This window comes from Melanaphis sacchari, unplaced genomic scaffold (genome assembly GCF_002803265.2).
Source record: "Melanaphis sacchari strain LSU unplaced genomic scaffold, SCAv2.0 Contig27_pilon_pilon, whole genome shotgun sequence".
In the NCBI taxonomy this organism is placed as follows: Eukaryota; Metazoa; Arthropoda; class Insecta; order Hemiptera; family Aphididae; genus Melanaphis; species Melanaphis sacchari.
Window position 1 is genome coordinate 2,992,196 of NW_020271152.1, and position 18,993 is coordinate 3,011,188.

The following is an 18,993-nucleotide window of genomic DNA, read 5'->3' on the forward strand; positions in this document are numbered from 1 at the left end:
TTGCTTAATGAAAAAATACATTTGACACATAATATAGTTTTCTATTAATCTACATTTATTTTTGTGTATATTATAAATATATAAATCAAAAAATTGACAAAAAATTTATCGTAATCGGTTGTGCGCAATTGTGTTTATTATACATAATATTATAATACTGATTGATGCATAACACTTGCAGTCATTTTAAATTAAAAGTATATAATTTTTATGTTATATTAATTTAAAAATTCATGAAATATTTTTTTTATTTACAGCGTGAGTTACCTACTTATATCAATTATTTCCGTGATCTTCTCATTCATAGTGGATGAAACACGCGAACATTCATTGTTCCTGCATCTAATACCTACGAGTATATGATTAATTTATATAGGTGTATTTTAACAAAGATTTACGTAATATTTATTTCCATTGTATACAACACCCCATTTAAATACTTATTAGAAGTTTCTTGAAAAGCCTTATAAAATTAAATAAGATCAAGTTCGAATATTAAACAGTAAAAGTGTGATTTCATTAAATGCTTCTTCATTATATTTTTAGTCACTTTTAATTTAATAAATCTTTGTACAACACTTTGTAAAATAAAACAATCGCACAGTATGACGTAGTATTGTTATAAAAGTTTGATATTACCAAATAAGCTTATGTAGGTACCGCGTTGACAATTGTTTGAAATTACAGAATAATTATAGCGCAAAAAATAATAAACGTAAATTATATTATAATATATGACTCCAATAGACTATATCAATGTATTATGAAATTTAAAAATTTAAAAACGCTGATAGGTACGTCGCTATTAATACACTTATATTAATCAATAATATATTATACAGGTCGATTTTCTATTTTTATAACTAAAACTAAATATTGCATAAAACAATAGTAGGTAGAATTATAATATATTTATTATTGATAAAATGTTTATAAAATTTTGTTGTTTTAGAATTATTTATTTTTAAGTTGTCAATAATGTCTACATTTTGTATTTAAATAAATAGCAAGTTATTGTAGGAGTGACTGATTGTTTAAACTTTAAAGGATACATATTATGCATGTTATACATATAAAGCACTCGCTAAGCAATAGGTATATGTAATATTTAATTCTTAAGTTAATTTTAAAAAAACAATAATAAAAGAAGAATATGTTATAATTGTCATATGTTGTGACCAAACTCCAGAAATAATAGTTGTAATCTCTACAACTCATCGACATTAATCTGCAGAAACTCAAAATGCTGTCGTAGTGCATATTATGATTTTTAGAACATTCGAAAAATGTAATGTAATTAAATGATATATCATTTTGAGGAACGGTTGTACTGTACAAAAGAATACAATCTCGTAGATTGAACGACGTAAAGGTGGACATTAACTAGGCAATTAATTTTCCAATTTATTTAAGAATCTAATTAGCTTAAATGAATTTTTAAACAATTTAGAATTTTTTTATTAATTTAAGACAATCTATAAAAGTTGAAGTTAAAACTTTTTTATGTAAATTGAGCTAAGTTAACATTTTTTTTTTCATATTAACTTTTAACTTGGCGAGTTAAAATATTATTTGTTAACTATTTGCTAACTTCAAACTTATCTCATGTTCTCTTAGTTTAACTTAGCTTGAGTTATTTTATTTCACTAACTTGCCATCCTTTGAATAGATATATATCACAAATACTTTTGTAAGTAACTTTTAGAGCTATTATTAATTTATAATACCTACTCATATTTAAATTTCATAAACATGTAGATTATGTATAATATTATATTACGTCATGTGTGTACAATTTTAAACAGAGATATATATTTTGAAGTGTAAAACTGATAATAATTATTGCTTTTTTATAATGTTTACTATAAATAAATGAAATATTTTTATATATTGTGAAAACATCTTTATTTTTAATAGGTATAGTGAAATTTTGGAATAAAATCAAACATCACTAATGCGTAGCAAACTAGTATACATCTGAGTCCATTGTTGGATTAATGATAGGCGCAAGTAAAGATTGACGAAAACTGACAGATACTGTTGATTGAGTTGGGCATATTACATATTTACTAGCGACGTTTCTTTTTTCCAAGTCCTGTCCATAAAATTCCTGGGTCGTGATTATTTGTACCACGATATGATTCTCCATCATCGTATCTTACAAAATTTCTCACATTATCTGACGGTTTACGTCCTCGAAAATAATTTCCAGGATAAGAGATATCTGAAATAAACATAAATCAAGTTAAGTATAACATTTTGATAACTAATAAGTAATAACAGAATAAAAATTATTTAAACTATATAGATACATTATATAGTTGTTTGATTAAGTGTCTATTAAAAAGTGATGCCTATATTATAATGGTTATAAAATAAATTAAGTCTCTAAAAGTTATTAATATTACATATAAACCCCCCCTTTGCACGCTCCACAGTTTTGAAGCCATTTGTGATATTAACCATATTCTTTTTTTGTCCTTCTCTAACCCATCTCCGCGATCCATTTCTCTTACAACTCTCTTTATTAGGTTACTCCTCTTCTGATATTATACTGCTTCTCAATTCTCGCTCTTCGCCTGTTATTTCCCTCATCATTAATTTTATCTACAAAGCTGGCTTCCTCATATAAATTTTAATTATGATAAAAAAAAAAAAATGTTACTATGTGTTTATATTTAATTATGTTATTTTCTTTTTAATTTTAATTTTATTTTTATATTTCTTTATAAACATTTTTATGTATTTTTGTTTCACTTATTTGTAATTGTTGTGCTGTAATGTTTTAAATAATAGCACTAAAAAAAAAAAAATTACATATAAACTTTTCTATAATACAGTGCCAATATTTCAGATACCACCTACAAACTTATATTAAATAAAAACACACTTGTTTAAAAAATATACGTTAAGTAAAACGTATTAAATTTAATATAAGTGTAATGATCAGTTATTCAAAATGTAATTTTATCATTTACAGTTAATTAAAAGTGTATACAAATTCAATTATAAATATTATTATTATAATTATTGACGCTTTCATATATCTATTGCATAATATGTAACCTAATATAAACTATTTCAATGTATTTAATGTAAGCCAACTAAATACATTAAGCAATATAACTAACCAATACTAATTATAAATTATTAGTAACAAAATAATATAATTTAAAAATGCTTTTTAAAATTTTTTAGAGCTAATAAAATATTTGTATTCTACTTATTTGTTATTAATTGTTATTAATTAGATATAATTATGTGATTAATATAGGTTTATAATTTCTAAAATTACAATAAGTACCTGTGCATTATTCTACCCATTCATATTTGTTTCATAAATGTTTTACATATTGATATGAATAAAAATAGTTAGGTATATGAAATTATTATAAATTTACTATAGTACATATGTTATGTTTAAAAATACCTACCCTAAACAATATCGTTTTGGAGATTTTAAAGTAGTTTTTTTTTTTCATTTTTTCGAAGTTGTCAAGTTGTATAAGAAGTATAAAATAATGAAATGGAAAAAAACTATTAATAGTTGATTTGTGTACACCAGTGGTAGGCAACCGGCGGCTCTCGTAGCTATTGCATACGGCCGCTTTAAATATAGAACGAATTATTTTATACTTTATATGATTCTTAAGTTTAAGACAGTATTTTTTTTTTCGTAGTAAAGAATTTAAGAATATAAAATCTTTATTTTTGTCTGGCCCGCGAACTCTTTTTAATTTGCGATTGTGGCCCGATAGTCCAAAAAGGTTGCCAATCACTGGTGTACACTACGTACACATTTACATTAACACGTTAATGGAAAGTTGCCAAATATTACTGCTATAGCAGTAATATGAATAGTTAACGTCAAGAGTCATTTTAAAATATTACTGCTATAGCAGTAGTATAAAAACCATCCAAAATATGTCATTACTGCCATAGCAGTGATATTTACAAAGGTCTCTTATGAAAAAGTAAGCTGTTCTGACCCCGGACATCTCATCGGACCATTGAGCATTTTATTTTTAGCCTGCTTATACACGTCTTTAAAATTGTACACAGGTATTTTCCATTTTTATTCTTCTGCTGATTAGTAATAATTTATATAGTGATAACTGTTATTATTTTCTCTTTTGATAAATACAACATATACGTAAATACGTAATATTTATCACGACTTTTTTTTATTGATTATTTATTATGAATTTTTCACGGCCACCATAAGAATATGTTATGTCAGGGGTCAGTATTGCTATAACGGTACTAAAAATATTAGTACTATAGCAGTAATGAAAATTGAAAGTGACGTTATAAGGGTGGTCTTTTTGAAAAAAATAATTAAATCGACTGACCATCAACTTAAAGTAGATAAACATCAAGTTAATTTGCTCCATTACCTAAACAAAAACCACAAAAGGGATCATTATTATACGCTATACTTTATACCAATTTAGTATCTTTAAATATTATTTTAATTTAATGTTTTGTTCGCAACATCTTATTATTCTTCAAATTATTAATTTTCTTTTATTCACTACTTTCGCTTTATATTATTATAATTTTAATTACTTTTTACTAGGTATTCAATTTTCCGTTTATTATTCTAGAAAGTGTAATCCCTCCAGATAAAATTTAAATAAAGAGATAACAAATTATTAGGGTAATTTGGAATGAAAATAATAATTTCATGATAATTATTGTTGAAAAAATAATAATATTTAACTTTATAATAAAGCTCTAATTAGAAAAATAAATTTAATACCATAATAAAAATTCTACTGTTAGTTGAATTTGTTTTGAAAGTCAGTTAAAAATTCAATTTATTTAGTAGGCGGTTGATTATGAATAAACGGTATTTTTATCAATAATATTTCGTAATTTTGAGTTGATAATGTGTTCATATAATTTACCTATTGTTTTATGATTGGTAGTGGGAGTAGTGAAAGAAAGGGCGTAACTTTATAGTAGTGATCCTCGATAAATTAAATTTTGTTTAAACAAACTTTTATAACCATGAGCATATTACATTTTTAAATGTCAACTGTAGATATTAAAAGAATATATCTATTCTATATTCACATACCAAGCAGTTTTTTCATAATATAATATACGAGTAGGTATATAATATAAAAATTCCACTTTTAATTAAATCAGCTGAGAAATTTACGTTGGATATCCACCTAAAAGTCGTGGATTTAAAAATAGAAATAAGTGTGAGTTTGTATCCAACACAACGTATTAAGGAGTTGACACCATAGTCCAATAAACAATACCTAACCAGTTATTAAAGTTATTAATAGAAAAGCATAGCCAATACGCGCTTTCGGCTCAAGACCTTTGGACACACATTAGCCAATTTCTCTGGACACCAACAACTCATTGTTTAAAAAAATTATACGACCTATGGGTCAGTAAGAAAGCAACAGTCTTACAAATTCAATTTAGTCATTGCTTTGGGCATGAATTCATGACGGAGAAAAAAATTATACTGGTGTGCACTATAGGCTCTTACATACAACAAGGCAGCGACGCAGCAGGTTACAAATAAATTGGCAACTCCGATGACTAAGCTTGGGGCAGTCTTATTCCCAAAACGACCAAAACAAAACGTAATCGGAGTTAAGTTTATTAGAACGAATCACGGAGTTAACTAAGACATAAGACTAAAACCAGACTAAGACCCACTGGGCACGTTTCTTGAAGTATAATTCGTAGGTATATTGGAATTATAAAAGTTTAAAATATATTCATCCTTAATTATTATCATCACTATATAATAATATAATACTTTATTATATGGTTTAATTTTTAGCCTATAACTGCATTATTTCAACTCAGGAAGTAAAGTAATTTCAATTTTTTTTTTATATGCATATTTCTATGAGACTACATTCCCTGACTGAAATCTATCCACTTTTAGGCTAATCAATCAATTTTCTGATACAAAAAATTATACCTTGCTCGACTGAACCCAGTCTCAAGAATTTCTTAACATATTTAAAATTAAAAACTAGAAAAGTATGCTTAAATTGTTCCATACTATAATGTATTGGATTATAAACTGTTCGATTTTAAATTGTTTTAATTATTCTTTCAAATGCATGATTTATTCACAATTTTACATATTTACACTTAATTATTTAATAAAATTAATTTTAACAATTTAATTAACAAATATATTAATTTCATATATAATAAAATAATGAAATAAATGTAAAGATTAAAATATTCATATTGTTTAATTGTTAAATTTAAAACTGAGTATAACATTAACATTTAATATTACACTAATAAATATTTTAGTTATTAGTTGAATTAATTACTAATTGCTAGTTATTAGTAATTAAGTAGGCGTATTCAAGTTTAGAATTATTAAATAACTTTTTATAATATTTCATACTGTTTTGAAAAATTAAAATATTATATTGAATCCCATTTTTAATAAATTAGAATCTTATATACAAATATAATAAATATTATCAGATGAAACTTTGCCAAGGAGTTTTTTTCAACAAAATATTTTATAGAAATCTTGTTTCAATCCTATTATTTTAATGGGTTTATTTCTAGCAAGTCTAACTGTCTAAGAGATTAAAACACAATTTCAATATAGAACAATTATGGTAATAGTCATAAATCACTTAAGAATATAATACTTTGAGGTTTAAATATTATCGTGGTAACTGTGTTGAATGGACATATAATTGAAATAGTTAATTATATGTAAAAGAAATCGTCTCGTAGTTTGTATACGGTTAAATAAATTACATTACACTAATGAAATAATTAAGTAAAATCAAAATAACACTATTCCAAGTTGTTTTATAGAACAATCATTTTCCTAGAGAATTAAATAATTAGATCATATTATAAGTATAAATAATTTATGAAATTTAAAAAAAATAAAAAAAAAAAAGAATAAATGATTTAAAAATATTGGAAATAAAATTAAAATTAATGAATAATTAATGACAATATAATAACAATATTTTTATACTCACAATAGATAAAATAAAAGGTCTATAGGAAATGTAATTTAATAAATTTTTATCGAATTTGAATAATAAATTAGACACAAATTTAAAAAAAAAAAAACAAAGAATATAAATTATTAGTAATACGTAATTAATTTAGATTCAAATCGCTTATTTAGATTAAATAATGGTTCCGAAAATATGTGGCCAACTTATAAACTGAAAATTTAACATACGTTATTTTTTTTATAGATCATACTGAGAATTTTAGAAAAGGGTAAAATATAACAGTAGCAAAATATTTACGGAGAAAATAAGTTATTATTACTACACATAATCTATAGGTATATATAACAATAAAGTTTTTATTAGGTATCATAAACAATAATAATTAAAATTATTTTTGACTATTAAATGACCATTTAAAAATGGCCAACAAATTACGTAAATCAGGTTAGTTTAAGTTTTTTCATTTATTTAATTTATATTTTATGTTAGATACTCACTTAAATTAAAATAAAATTTACCACGATTTTATCAAATTTATCATGAACAGAAATAAGGTTACGCACCGAACGATTGTATAAAGTATACTGTCGAGTACAGACTTTTCTGTCAATTGTTGATGAAGTAGTTAAGCTCCGACGGCCGACGTATTACAAAAATACATTAGGCATATTATCTAGGTATATATAAAAATGAAATTTCCACATTCTCACACTATATTGATTCAATACATCTTACATTTAAGTGCTAAAAGTAAATCTAATTTCGTAGGTTTATAAGCGGTCCTAATCTAACCAGTATTTAAGCCGATTACTGAAACCAGATTATTATTATAGCAGTTTATAATATTATACGTATATTATAACAAATGTTGTAGCCCAACGGAACGGTAAACGAGAAGAACAATTACTTCTAAACCGATGTGTCTAATATATTGAACGTGAAAACCACTGGTCATTCGGTATTTCTATATAGATACCACCGGCTACAGCTTATTTGAAATCCGATTAAATATGACAGATTTACCTTTCAAGAAAACAAGCTTCCAATTATGTTAACTCCAGCTGCAACTCACTCTGTATGTTGATATTATTCATTACAGAAATCTCCACGAAGTACATTTAATTTATAATATTATGTAAAATTATTAATTTATCATATTGTTACCTATGGATATTTTACCTGTCACTTATCAGTCATCACCAATCAATTCACAAAACAGTAATACATTACATTATATAAAAAAATTAATAAAAATATATTAGCAATTACATAATATCAGCCGATAATATAGTTGTACGGTTAATATTGAAAATATATAGATTTATTATTTTAAATTTATAATGAGTGCGAAATGTAACTTTTGTCATCGGTTTCTTATATACAAGTTAATACAATAATTATTTTATTTTAAGCTTTTAAAATGTATATATCACACTCTTGTTTAAAAATGTCAAGTTAAATACTAACAAAAGATGAATTATTATCAAAGATAAAGATAAGTTGGCGAGTTTGATATTTGTATACAGTTTCTGTTTGTCTTATGAATATATTGTTTAATGCTTAGAATTTAGAAATAAGATATATTTGAAAAATATGTAAAATTATTTTACCCTCTTCAAACAAGAAATCTACAAGATGACTAAATCTATGATAAAATAAAATGATATAAAAACCTTAATATCTGTAATTAATTTTTTTCTATAAAACTATTAATATCATGCGTAAAGTTTGGTAGGTATCTAGTATACCTATAAATTGTAAAGTACAAAAAAACGTTTAATCGTGCACTTGAAAGTTATGCTATGGATAAAATTTTGGACTCGTATATACAAAAGAATAATAGAATATTAATTGAAAGAGTCGTAAACAGTGATGTATTTTACAACAAATTCCTTGCAATGATTTTGGATATCCAAGTTATTTTTAAATAGATAATAAACTGCTACCGTTATATAATAAAAATGGAATTAATAAATTAAAATGTGAAAAACAATGTATAGGAAAAACTCATTCTACTTGAAAAAGTATACTATTAAGATGGTTAATAATTAAAAAAACAGACAGGGAAATTTGAGATAATTCAATATTAAAAAAAAAAAAAAAAAAAAAAATTACTTAATCATATTGTAAAAACAAATAATAATTATTATTGTTAGAATCTCAATTATGAATGTTTTTGTTCTATCAACTTGAATTGCATTAAAAATAAACACATGTAAAAGTAATATTATGGATAATTCAAATGTATTCCAATGCAAATGAAAAAGATTTATGAAATGAGATAATTATTATAAAAATATATTTATTTAAGATTTGTAAATTATTATTTCTTACCATATTTTCTTTGAATATTGTTCTTAGATTGCTGGGTTTCTTTCATTTGCTTAACATTAGCACTTATATTATCAAAAAACTGCTTCAGGTCACTCATTACATCTATTTAAACAATACAATATTTAATAATATAAAAAAAATATACAAATAAAACATTCGTTTAATGATAATACATTTTTTTTAATTTGTAAGTTCGTACTTTTTGAGAGAATATTTTAAACCCATATAAAATTGAATATACAATAATTAAATTTTTTTAAATTAAATATACAACTTCATTTCATAAACAGTGAATGACACACTTGATAAGTAGACGGGATTAATTTTAATTAACTTTTAATAAAATTTTAAATACGTAAAACAGTATATTTTTGTGTTCCAAAATTATGAAAAAATATTTAATTCTTATACATTATTCATAAAAATTGAAAAAGTAATAACAGAAAAACAACTTACAATCTTAAAATTAATAATATTACGTGGAATTTATTAAGCTCTTGTGTAAATGTGTTAAATTTTTATTAAAAAAAATAAAAATCAGTACGAGTACATGTAAATGCGATGGAAAGTCATATAAAAATATTCTCTCATCATAAGTAAGTGTTTACAATTTAAGTGTATTTTTATACGTATTCTTCATAAAATAAATATATTTTGTATTTAAAAATTTCTTAGAATAAGTTTATTAATAATACACCAAACAATATTCTTATTAAATTATTTTTAATTTTACAGAAATGATAAAATACAAATAAAATAATAAACATTTTTTTTTTTTTTTTAACTAGTTTAATTTAATTTTAAAATTAAGTTAAAAATATCTTTAGCCAAAAGACATAGTTAAATTCAAATTACCTAAAAGAAATATGTTTGATAATATTATGTGCTAATATAATTTTTCCATCATAATTAGTAATTTGTGTTCATAGTTTAATATCATCAAAGTCCTACTTATTTTGTGTATAAAAAATTCGTTAACTTAAATTTTGTAAAAATTTATTGCGTTAAATACATTCATGAATATTATAATTAACCATTAGTTTTAAGGAGGCAGATCTATGCGTTCTCATTTTCATTTATTATCAGATACGCAAACACATGGCAAGAAACTTCTGGAATATTAATGCTAGTGATGAATTAATTATTACGTAAAGGTTGGCATTTTGGGAATTATTACGATTTTTCTTTATGAACATACTATAATAAAATAATGTATTTTTACAAATACATTTTTATCAAAATAATTAAATATATATATATATATATAATGAAACAGTAAATAAATAAAAACGAATGTATACCTATTCTCTTTCACTTACCAATACTTTCATATGGAGTTAAAGAAGTTTGTGTTCGTTTCATTAAAGATGAAAATATGTCGGAACTTTTAACTTTCTTTTTATTTAATGTATCTTTGGGGATATTACGTTCCAATATTTCTTTATCAAAATATAGTAGATCCCATATTGATTTAAGATTACTTTTTTCGATACCTAAAATAATAATAAAACAATTTATAAGTAATATGTATCATAATATATTTTGTTAACATTAATTATTATTATTTAGTAGGTTTTAAGAAAATTGCAAAATATTGTGAAATATACAAAAAACATGTATAATAGTTATTAATAATTCGGTTTTATGAATAAATAATATTAGAAACTTTGAGAATTTTGGCCATTTCTTAGTAACGCAAATTTGTGGAATATTATACATATTTCAGTATTTAATATTGTAATGAATTCATCACATTATTATCGAGTTATTATTTAAGCTAATCATAACGTGTAGTTGTAAATTATTTTTATTCGTTAGCGTTAAAAGATATATTGATGTACCTCATAAATATTAAATATAGCCGAAAAACAGTCCAAACAAAGTAATACTCCAAAAATATAGGCGTAGTACAAGATTATGTCAAATAGTTCCTATATTTTAATACACTCATCATATTATTGAATTTCATAGTGAAATATAAAATCAACATGATTTAACTACGAAATCCAAAATTATGAATAACCAATTTATAAACAATATTATTTAGGTATTAATTATAATTTATAATATATAAGCTATGACATTCCAGATAGTGATTACAGGTTTTATAATAGGCTGAATAACTTTTTTTAGATGAGATCATATTATATCGTAGGCGAAACTGGTGCTCATATCAGTGTTGAACTCAGAGATTGATGATTATGGATCATAAACCCCCAGGTAAACAATTTGGTTAGTCGTTAGCTTATCGCACGTTCTAACAATAAATAAGTAGTACAGAGAACACTATTGGATGATACACCGATAACAAAAATATGAGTGTGTATATTAAGTTCAAAAAAAATTTAAGTTTAATATTCAAATAATTCCATAATTTTTTTGTCAATATAAATGATTTGCAATATACAATACTAACAAAAATAAAATGAAAATGAAAAAGTAAGATTTTATTTTAATTATTTTTTAGTATAATTTTTCAACAATAGCGATGCATCCTACACCCATTAAATTGAGGATAAATAGTATATGGTACCAAGATTTTTACAAAACTTTGATAATACAGTGTAATAAATTAGGAATAATAATTCCTAAATTCCTAATTTTTTTTTATTTAATGATTAATTTATTAATTCTCTGATTTTCGGATTTTTAAATATTTTTATGAAATAGATAAGTGTTATTATTAGTTGATTTAAAACAACAGTGATTAGAAGATTTGACAACAATAAAACAACTACCTATAAGTTTTTATTTACAAAATATACGAGACAGTGTTTTTAATTTTACAATATACTTTTGTTAACAATAATTATTTATTTCCTTTTTATTTTATTATAGAACGGTTCATATTGAATTTGTCTTTTTTATATCGTTTTATTATTTTAACTATATGGACAAAATACACAATATAAGTGAAATTCATCTAGTTCAAATATGATTTAAATCAACTTAGATCTACATTTTTTTCTATATTTATACTGTCTATACGTAGTTAAACTTGATAAATAAGAAACAAAAATATGACATTTCATATACATAATTTAAATTCTAACCTAACCTAACTAAATCAGTCTGTAAAAAAATTAAAATCTTCCATCATATTCTAAACAATTCAAAATTATTTATTTCAGTTTTTAAAAAATACATACATTAGTGAAATGAATCTTTTAATTTTAACTAATTTTATAAATAGGTATTTTGTAAAATAATAGAATTTTTAAATTATTAAACAACCAAAATAGCTTTTAATCTTTCAATCTTAAAATATCAATCATGATATATTCTATTCAACTTTTTTTTTTATTATTATTTTTATACATTTCACATAAAATATAAAACAGATAACATTATAATTATCTTACGTGTTGAATATTCTACACGAAATATAACATGTTATTAGAGTTTTTAATACATTTATGTTCACAAATCCAAACAACTTTTTGTGAAAAATTAACATAAGTACAAACTATAAATCACATGATTTTGTTTTAATATTTAAATCCAATTATTAAAGTTATTTTAACTTAAAAATATTTCGTACAGAATTCATGTATATAGTTTTTAAAGTTATTGTTTCATACAAAAATATTTAAAAAATACTGATATTTTATTAATTTTTTTTATAATTTCTCAATTAAAAATAATAAAAAATGATTTTGTTTTAGCAATATATTATATTAGATTAGATTAGAATTACTTTTACAAAAAGTTTATTTAAAAAAAAAATTATTTTTGAAGTACTTTAAAAATTTCAATAAGTTATATACAATAGGTATCTTTAAAGAAATTATAAATTGATTAATGCATTAATACATTTAACAGTCCATTTTTGGAATTTTAAATAACTTTTGATAAAATCTTACTATATCTGGGTATCTGGGGTCACTAAGGTCTACTCACAAATGTATTTTGAATTTTGAATGTAATGCTTTATTACTTCCTTCAAATTTTTAAATCACTATTCCCGGTGGACCACATAACTCTCATTTTTTACATAATCATATTTCAGTTTTCAATATATTTACATCGATAGTTTTCTAAAGTTTAACACAAGATAATTTATAATTAAAAAATATGAAAATTTATTTTAGTTATGCACAGTCTACTATTGTTATACGCATATATCTAGATTTATATAATTTTAACATAAATATTATTATAATATTTTATTTATTATAATAACTTTAAAATATATTATATATTAAAAAATAATAATTGATCATCGGTATATCATCAATATAGTTAATATTCTCAGCAGAGAAAAAGAGTTATTGTGTTCAGTGAGTACCTAAATATATGAATACTTCACAACAACTGGGAGAACCTTTTTAAGTAGTTTTTAAATTTTAAGAGGAGTAAGAAAACTAAAAAAGAAAATCGAATAAAAAGGTCAAACAAATGTTTTTTGTTTATTATTCATTGTTATCGTAACACTAGGAAAATATTAAACAAAATATTTATATAACATACACCTAGTATAGGGTTGTCATATTTTATTTTACTTCAGCTGAAACAAACATTTATTTTATAATTTTCACGTAAAACAATTTACCACTCCTTCGCGGTAAACCACAAATTTTAAAAATCTAATTTTTCGATTACACACTCAATGGTCCACAATCTACGATATTCATTTATGAGGTAAAAATTAATTCAATGTTGCAAATTGAAAAATAACTGAAAAAATTATTAATTACTGAGAAGTTATAATAAAAAATTTCACCATGGAACAGTAAAAACAATTATTAACGTGTTTTCGTTTATGGTTTGTAGATGTAAACAAATAGAAGAATTATTTTTAAACAGAATTCATCACCCAATAAATTATCAACTTGATTGTTTGATAATTTATCATAACAATATTATTTTTCAACCAAACGTGTTTTGTAAAAGATAAAATATTGACATAAATCATTATTGAAGTTTGATACCAAGACAATTGACCATACAAGAACACTTTATCGGTATCCTGGGACAATATATTCAAAATCGGTGCAGTCTCGACTAACTTAATGACCAGCTCACAATTCATTTTATCCATTCGCTATAGTTAACTATGGATGCCAATGTACAGTTATACAATTTGTCTCGAGTTTTGTATACGATAGGTAAAGCTATAATATAGATTAAGGTGTTAAGACATCCTGTTTTTAAAAGTTTATCGTCATGTCCTGAAAATTTTAATCGAGATGTCGATGCATCCCAGAAATATAATTTGATACTATAAATTAATATTACATCATTTATATAACCTTTCTGCAGTATCTCCTGTTTTCGTCAAATCTATTTATTTAATAGTGATCTATAAAGTATTCTAAAATTATTTAAAATTTTGAAGAAATAAAAGAGGCTTATTTGTTCTACACATTTTATTATTGTACCAAGTCGGTTTGGATAGTATGGGCTTCGCCAGCAATTTAGTTACAAAAGCCTCAGCAGCATCCATAATTAATATTAAATTCACCTCAAGAAGTTGGTTAATTTTTTTCACCAAAAACGGTTATAAATTATCTGAATTATAGTTTTAATACACAAACTAATATATTTCTCTATATTTATTGTTTTTTTTAGATAAATTAGTTTACATTTATTTTTAAGTCATTTTTGGGGAATCGGTTATTATTGGATGAAAATTTAAATTATATCAACATTATCGATATCTTTTTTAGAAACTTATTTATTAATAATTTAAAGTAAGAGAGAAAATTATTTTTATTCTATAAATTAACAATTCTTATTTTTTAATATTTTAATTTTAGATTCCTAACAATTCCATAAATAATATATTAATTTATGAAGATCTGTGTTTTATGTGTGTCGTGTATATATGATAAATAGTTGAAAAAACTTTTATTTTTAACTTTAAAAGAGATATTTGGATAGTAAACATTGAATTTAGTTTGTACTTTACAATAGTTAAAATTAAAAATTTCTAATAATTTATTTTATAATCAGGAAAAACAAAAAAAAAAAAAAAAATAAGTAAAAACTAGATTAAATACATAAATCCAATTTTTGACAAAATCATTTTTATTTTATTTTTATTCCAAGTTTTTATAGTATTATTTTATATTTATGATAAAAATTTTTATTTTTATTTAATTCACTGGTTAAAAGTTTTTGAAAATTTAATATTAATCGCCTCATAAATTGTTTATTTCTTAATCAAAAATCTCTATCCATACTTTTTTATAATCGTTTAAAAAAAAAAGTTTATCAAAAATGAACAAATTTTTTTGTAGTTAAAATTCATAAAAATGTTTGTTTTAAAATCTAAAATTTGAAAATGTTTACAAGGTTTTTCATTTGTTTTTCAACCTACTTATGTATAAAAAAAAATTTAACCAAAATGTCAAATTAATTTTTATGAGCGTTTGAAATTAAAATGTTTACGATATTAGATATTTACCCGTAAAACAATTATTTTTCCTCAAACAATTTTTGTTCTTATGCTGTATTTAAAAAAAAAAAAAACAGTAGATAAATTTTTACAAAATATTTACTTCATAATTTTCATAAAATAAAAAAATATTTAAAAAATTAAACTATTTTTAGCTGTTTATAGACATGAAAAATTTTCAATTTCTTTAAGTTTTTTATTTTGTATTATCTATAAAAAGTATTAACTTGGTCAACTTCTTAAAAATGTAATTCAAAATTCCTCATAAATAGTTAATACTAAAAACATAAAATCTAAAAATATAAAAAGATAATTATTTTATAGGAATCTTAAGTTCAAATTTGAATAAATTACACTTATTTGAACGATAAATAAAAATATTAATTATTTTGTTATAGTTTAAAAACATTTTTCATGGAACTTACAAATTTTAAGTACCTATTATAAATTTTCCTGTACACAAAAACATTTTTGTTTAATTTTAAGATATTATCTATTAATAGTCTATATTATGAACCTAACCTATGCGATATTTACAAAAATATTATGTTATAAACATATAAATATATATTGTGATAACAAAAATTAAATACTAATAATAATATAATAAATGCAATTTTTTTGGAAAAAATTATATCAATAATTCATAATATTAAAACTAAAAAATTACATATTAATATAATAAAACTTAACTTAGGAATATAGCCTGACAGATAGTTTCCGTTCAGAATCATTCGTCGTATAATAAAATTATATATCATTGAATCCAAATTTAACACACCCATGATAATGATCCACTCGAGACATAATGTACAACAAAGTGGTACCCTCTTGCCTTTCTTTGATAATTATAATATTTACGCTGATAATGAAGAACTGGCCTCATACAAACCCGAGGATCTCACTGAATTTTGCCATTCCATAGTATTGGCCAGTCCAACTCTGTTATTATAAACAGTTGTCAAATTTTCGTTAAATTTAATTTTTATTTAGTATTTACAATGTTTATTTGCTTGTTTATTTATTTTTTTATGTTAATGTTATAGAAAATCAGTGAATTGTAATAGAACCACCGAACCTATGAATATAGTATCAATTCTGACAGACCTTTTGGATTTAAATGAGAGCAATAAATATATTGGTTTAAACTAGGGAGAAGAGATTTTTTTTTTAAGTGGATTGAAAATATAATTTTAAATTTCTCGTAAATTGTTCTTATGGCAAATTAAAAATATATTTTTGCGCAATTTTTTATAAATATTTAAAAATTTAAACAAAATCATATATTTCAAGATAAAAACAATTTGTAAATTATTTTATAATTAAGAATTTATATATTTTTAATTTTAATAGTATTAACGCTTAAAATTGTAATACAATATTCTTTATAAATGGTTCTAACTAATCAAAAAAATCTAAAAAAATATTTAAACATACTTTTTTTTACAGGCATTTGAAGATAAATTTTTAAACAAAGAATAACAAATTTAGTTATTTTGTTATAATTCAAAAATATTATTCATAGAATTTTATGTATATTATTATATTTAACAATATATAATAAAATCTTCGAAATAATAGATTAATATTAAGCGTTTTCGATGAAACTTATTCAACTTACTATATATTACTAATAGTTAAATAAATTACTATATTATGGCATTATAAATATGTAATAAAATGTATACTTAATAATCTAGGTTCACAGACCATCTCCTCTACACAAAATTGTTTTTTATTCACAATGATTTATTGTTAAATTCAAATTTAACATATCCATTTCTATGATATACTCAATAACGAGGTACACTTACACCTATGTAACACGATAACTTACTTTTCTATTTTTTTTTTTAAACTTAAATTTAGCAAAAAAAAAAACATTGAATTTAAATGGATTACCAACATCATTGTTCAATCTTATAATATCTAAGATATAATTCGTTCTAGCAATTATTTTATGATTCCCCCCGACAAATTATATTTTCCTGAGAAATAAAATATAAAACACAGTAAACTATTTTATAAAATAATTTTTAACAACGTTTTACTTTAACGTATGTCTTAATAAACGAGTAACAACAGTTCTTAAGAATTTAAATTTTTACAAAATGCTTACATTAAAATTGTATGTAATGAAAACTCATGTTATAGTATTTTAAAAATTCACTTGATATATTATATGATGTTATAAAACTTTATTTTTATAATATATATATATATATCTATTAATGAAAACTATATAAAACAATAAAAAATATGTCAAACAATGGTAATATTGGTATAATTTTTTGTCAAATTTTCTATTTAATTCATCTATTACAATGACGTATCTAACACATAAAGTACCTATGCTTACTTTAATATTTCATTCTTTTTTTTTTTAATTTAAAAATTTATTTAAAAAAAAAAAATGATTGGAAAATAATACAAATGTTATAGTTATTTCAAAAAACGCTTGTTTTGAGTATCATCCAATTTAAAAAATAGGTCTACGAGAAACTTTTGTAGCTGACATTTACGTTTTTACACAACACTCACTATAAATCAATACAAAAATATCATAATTTTAAACATAAAAAGTTACTACGTTGTACATCAAAAACTAAAATATATTTTTAAGTGATTACATATTTTTTGAATCGTGTTTATTTATACTATCCAGTATAAATACTTAAGGTTCTGAAATACCATGAAAGGTTTTCACTGATGTTTTCTTTTTAAATAAAAGAAAAAAAATTGTTGCTCTTCATTTATTATCTTGGAATGGCAGTTTTAATATTACTTAAGAGTGGAAATAAGTACGTATCATCAGCCGAAATCAAATTACTAGACGTTTCAGAAGGTAGAATTTGTAAAACGGTCCACACAACCAAAGTCCACATAGTCACTCATTTTTAGTGTTATGTATATTACAGGGGGAAAAGATCATCGTATAAAACAATAAATTAACATTTTTATTCTTCAAAAGACATAATAATTTCATTCCCATCATACATTTTAAAATCTGTATATAAATATGAATCCAAAAATGTATTTTACTTAGAATGACTTAAGAGAATACTTTAAAGTAATTTAATGTAAAAACTAAAAGATTTCAATCAAAAAAAAGTTTAATTAGTTGAAAAGTAAAATCATTCAATTCTAATGTTTATTGTATTAATTAATTAATAGTCTCAAATATTTTTATTTATCCCACTGAGGTTTTTAATTGAATATAATAGATAGATTTTGGGGGAAATTGCTTTTTAACCTAGACTAACAGTTTTTTTTTTT

General features: G+C 22.5%; 1 protein-coding gene across 1 annotated transcript in view; it reads right to left on the bottom strand.

Moving 5' to 3' along the window:
• Positions 1 to 1,886: 1,886 nt before the first annotated feature.
• Positions 1,887 to 18,993, bottom strand: part of LOC112595489 — a 22,727-nt gene continuing 5,620 nt past the window's right edge. The window contains exons 2-4 of the mRNA XM_025340727.1: positions 10,637 to 10,810; positions 9,318 to 9,419; positions 1,887 to 2,224 (exon numbers count right to left, since the gene is read on the bottom strand). Of these exons, the coding sequence (XP_025196512.1) occupies positions 2,070 to 2,224; positions 9,318 to 9,419; positions 10,637 to 10,810 (431 nt within the window). The 3' untranslated portion in view covers positions 1,887 to 2,069. The remainder of the gene's footprint in view (positions 2,225 to 9,317; positions 9,420 to 10,636; positions 10,811 to 18,993) is intronic.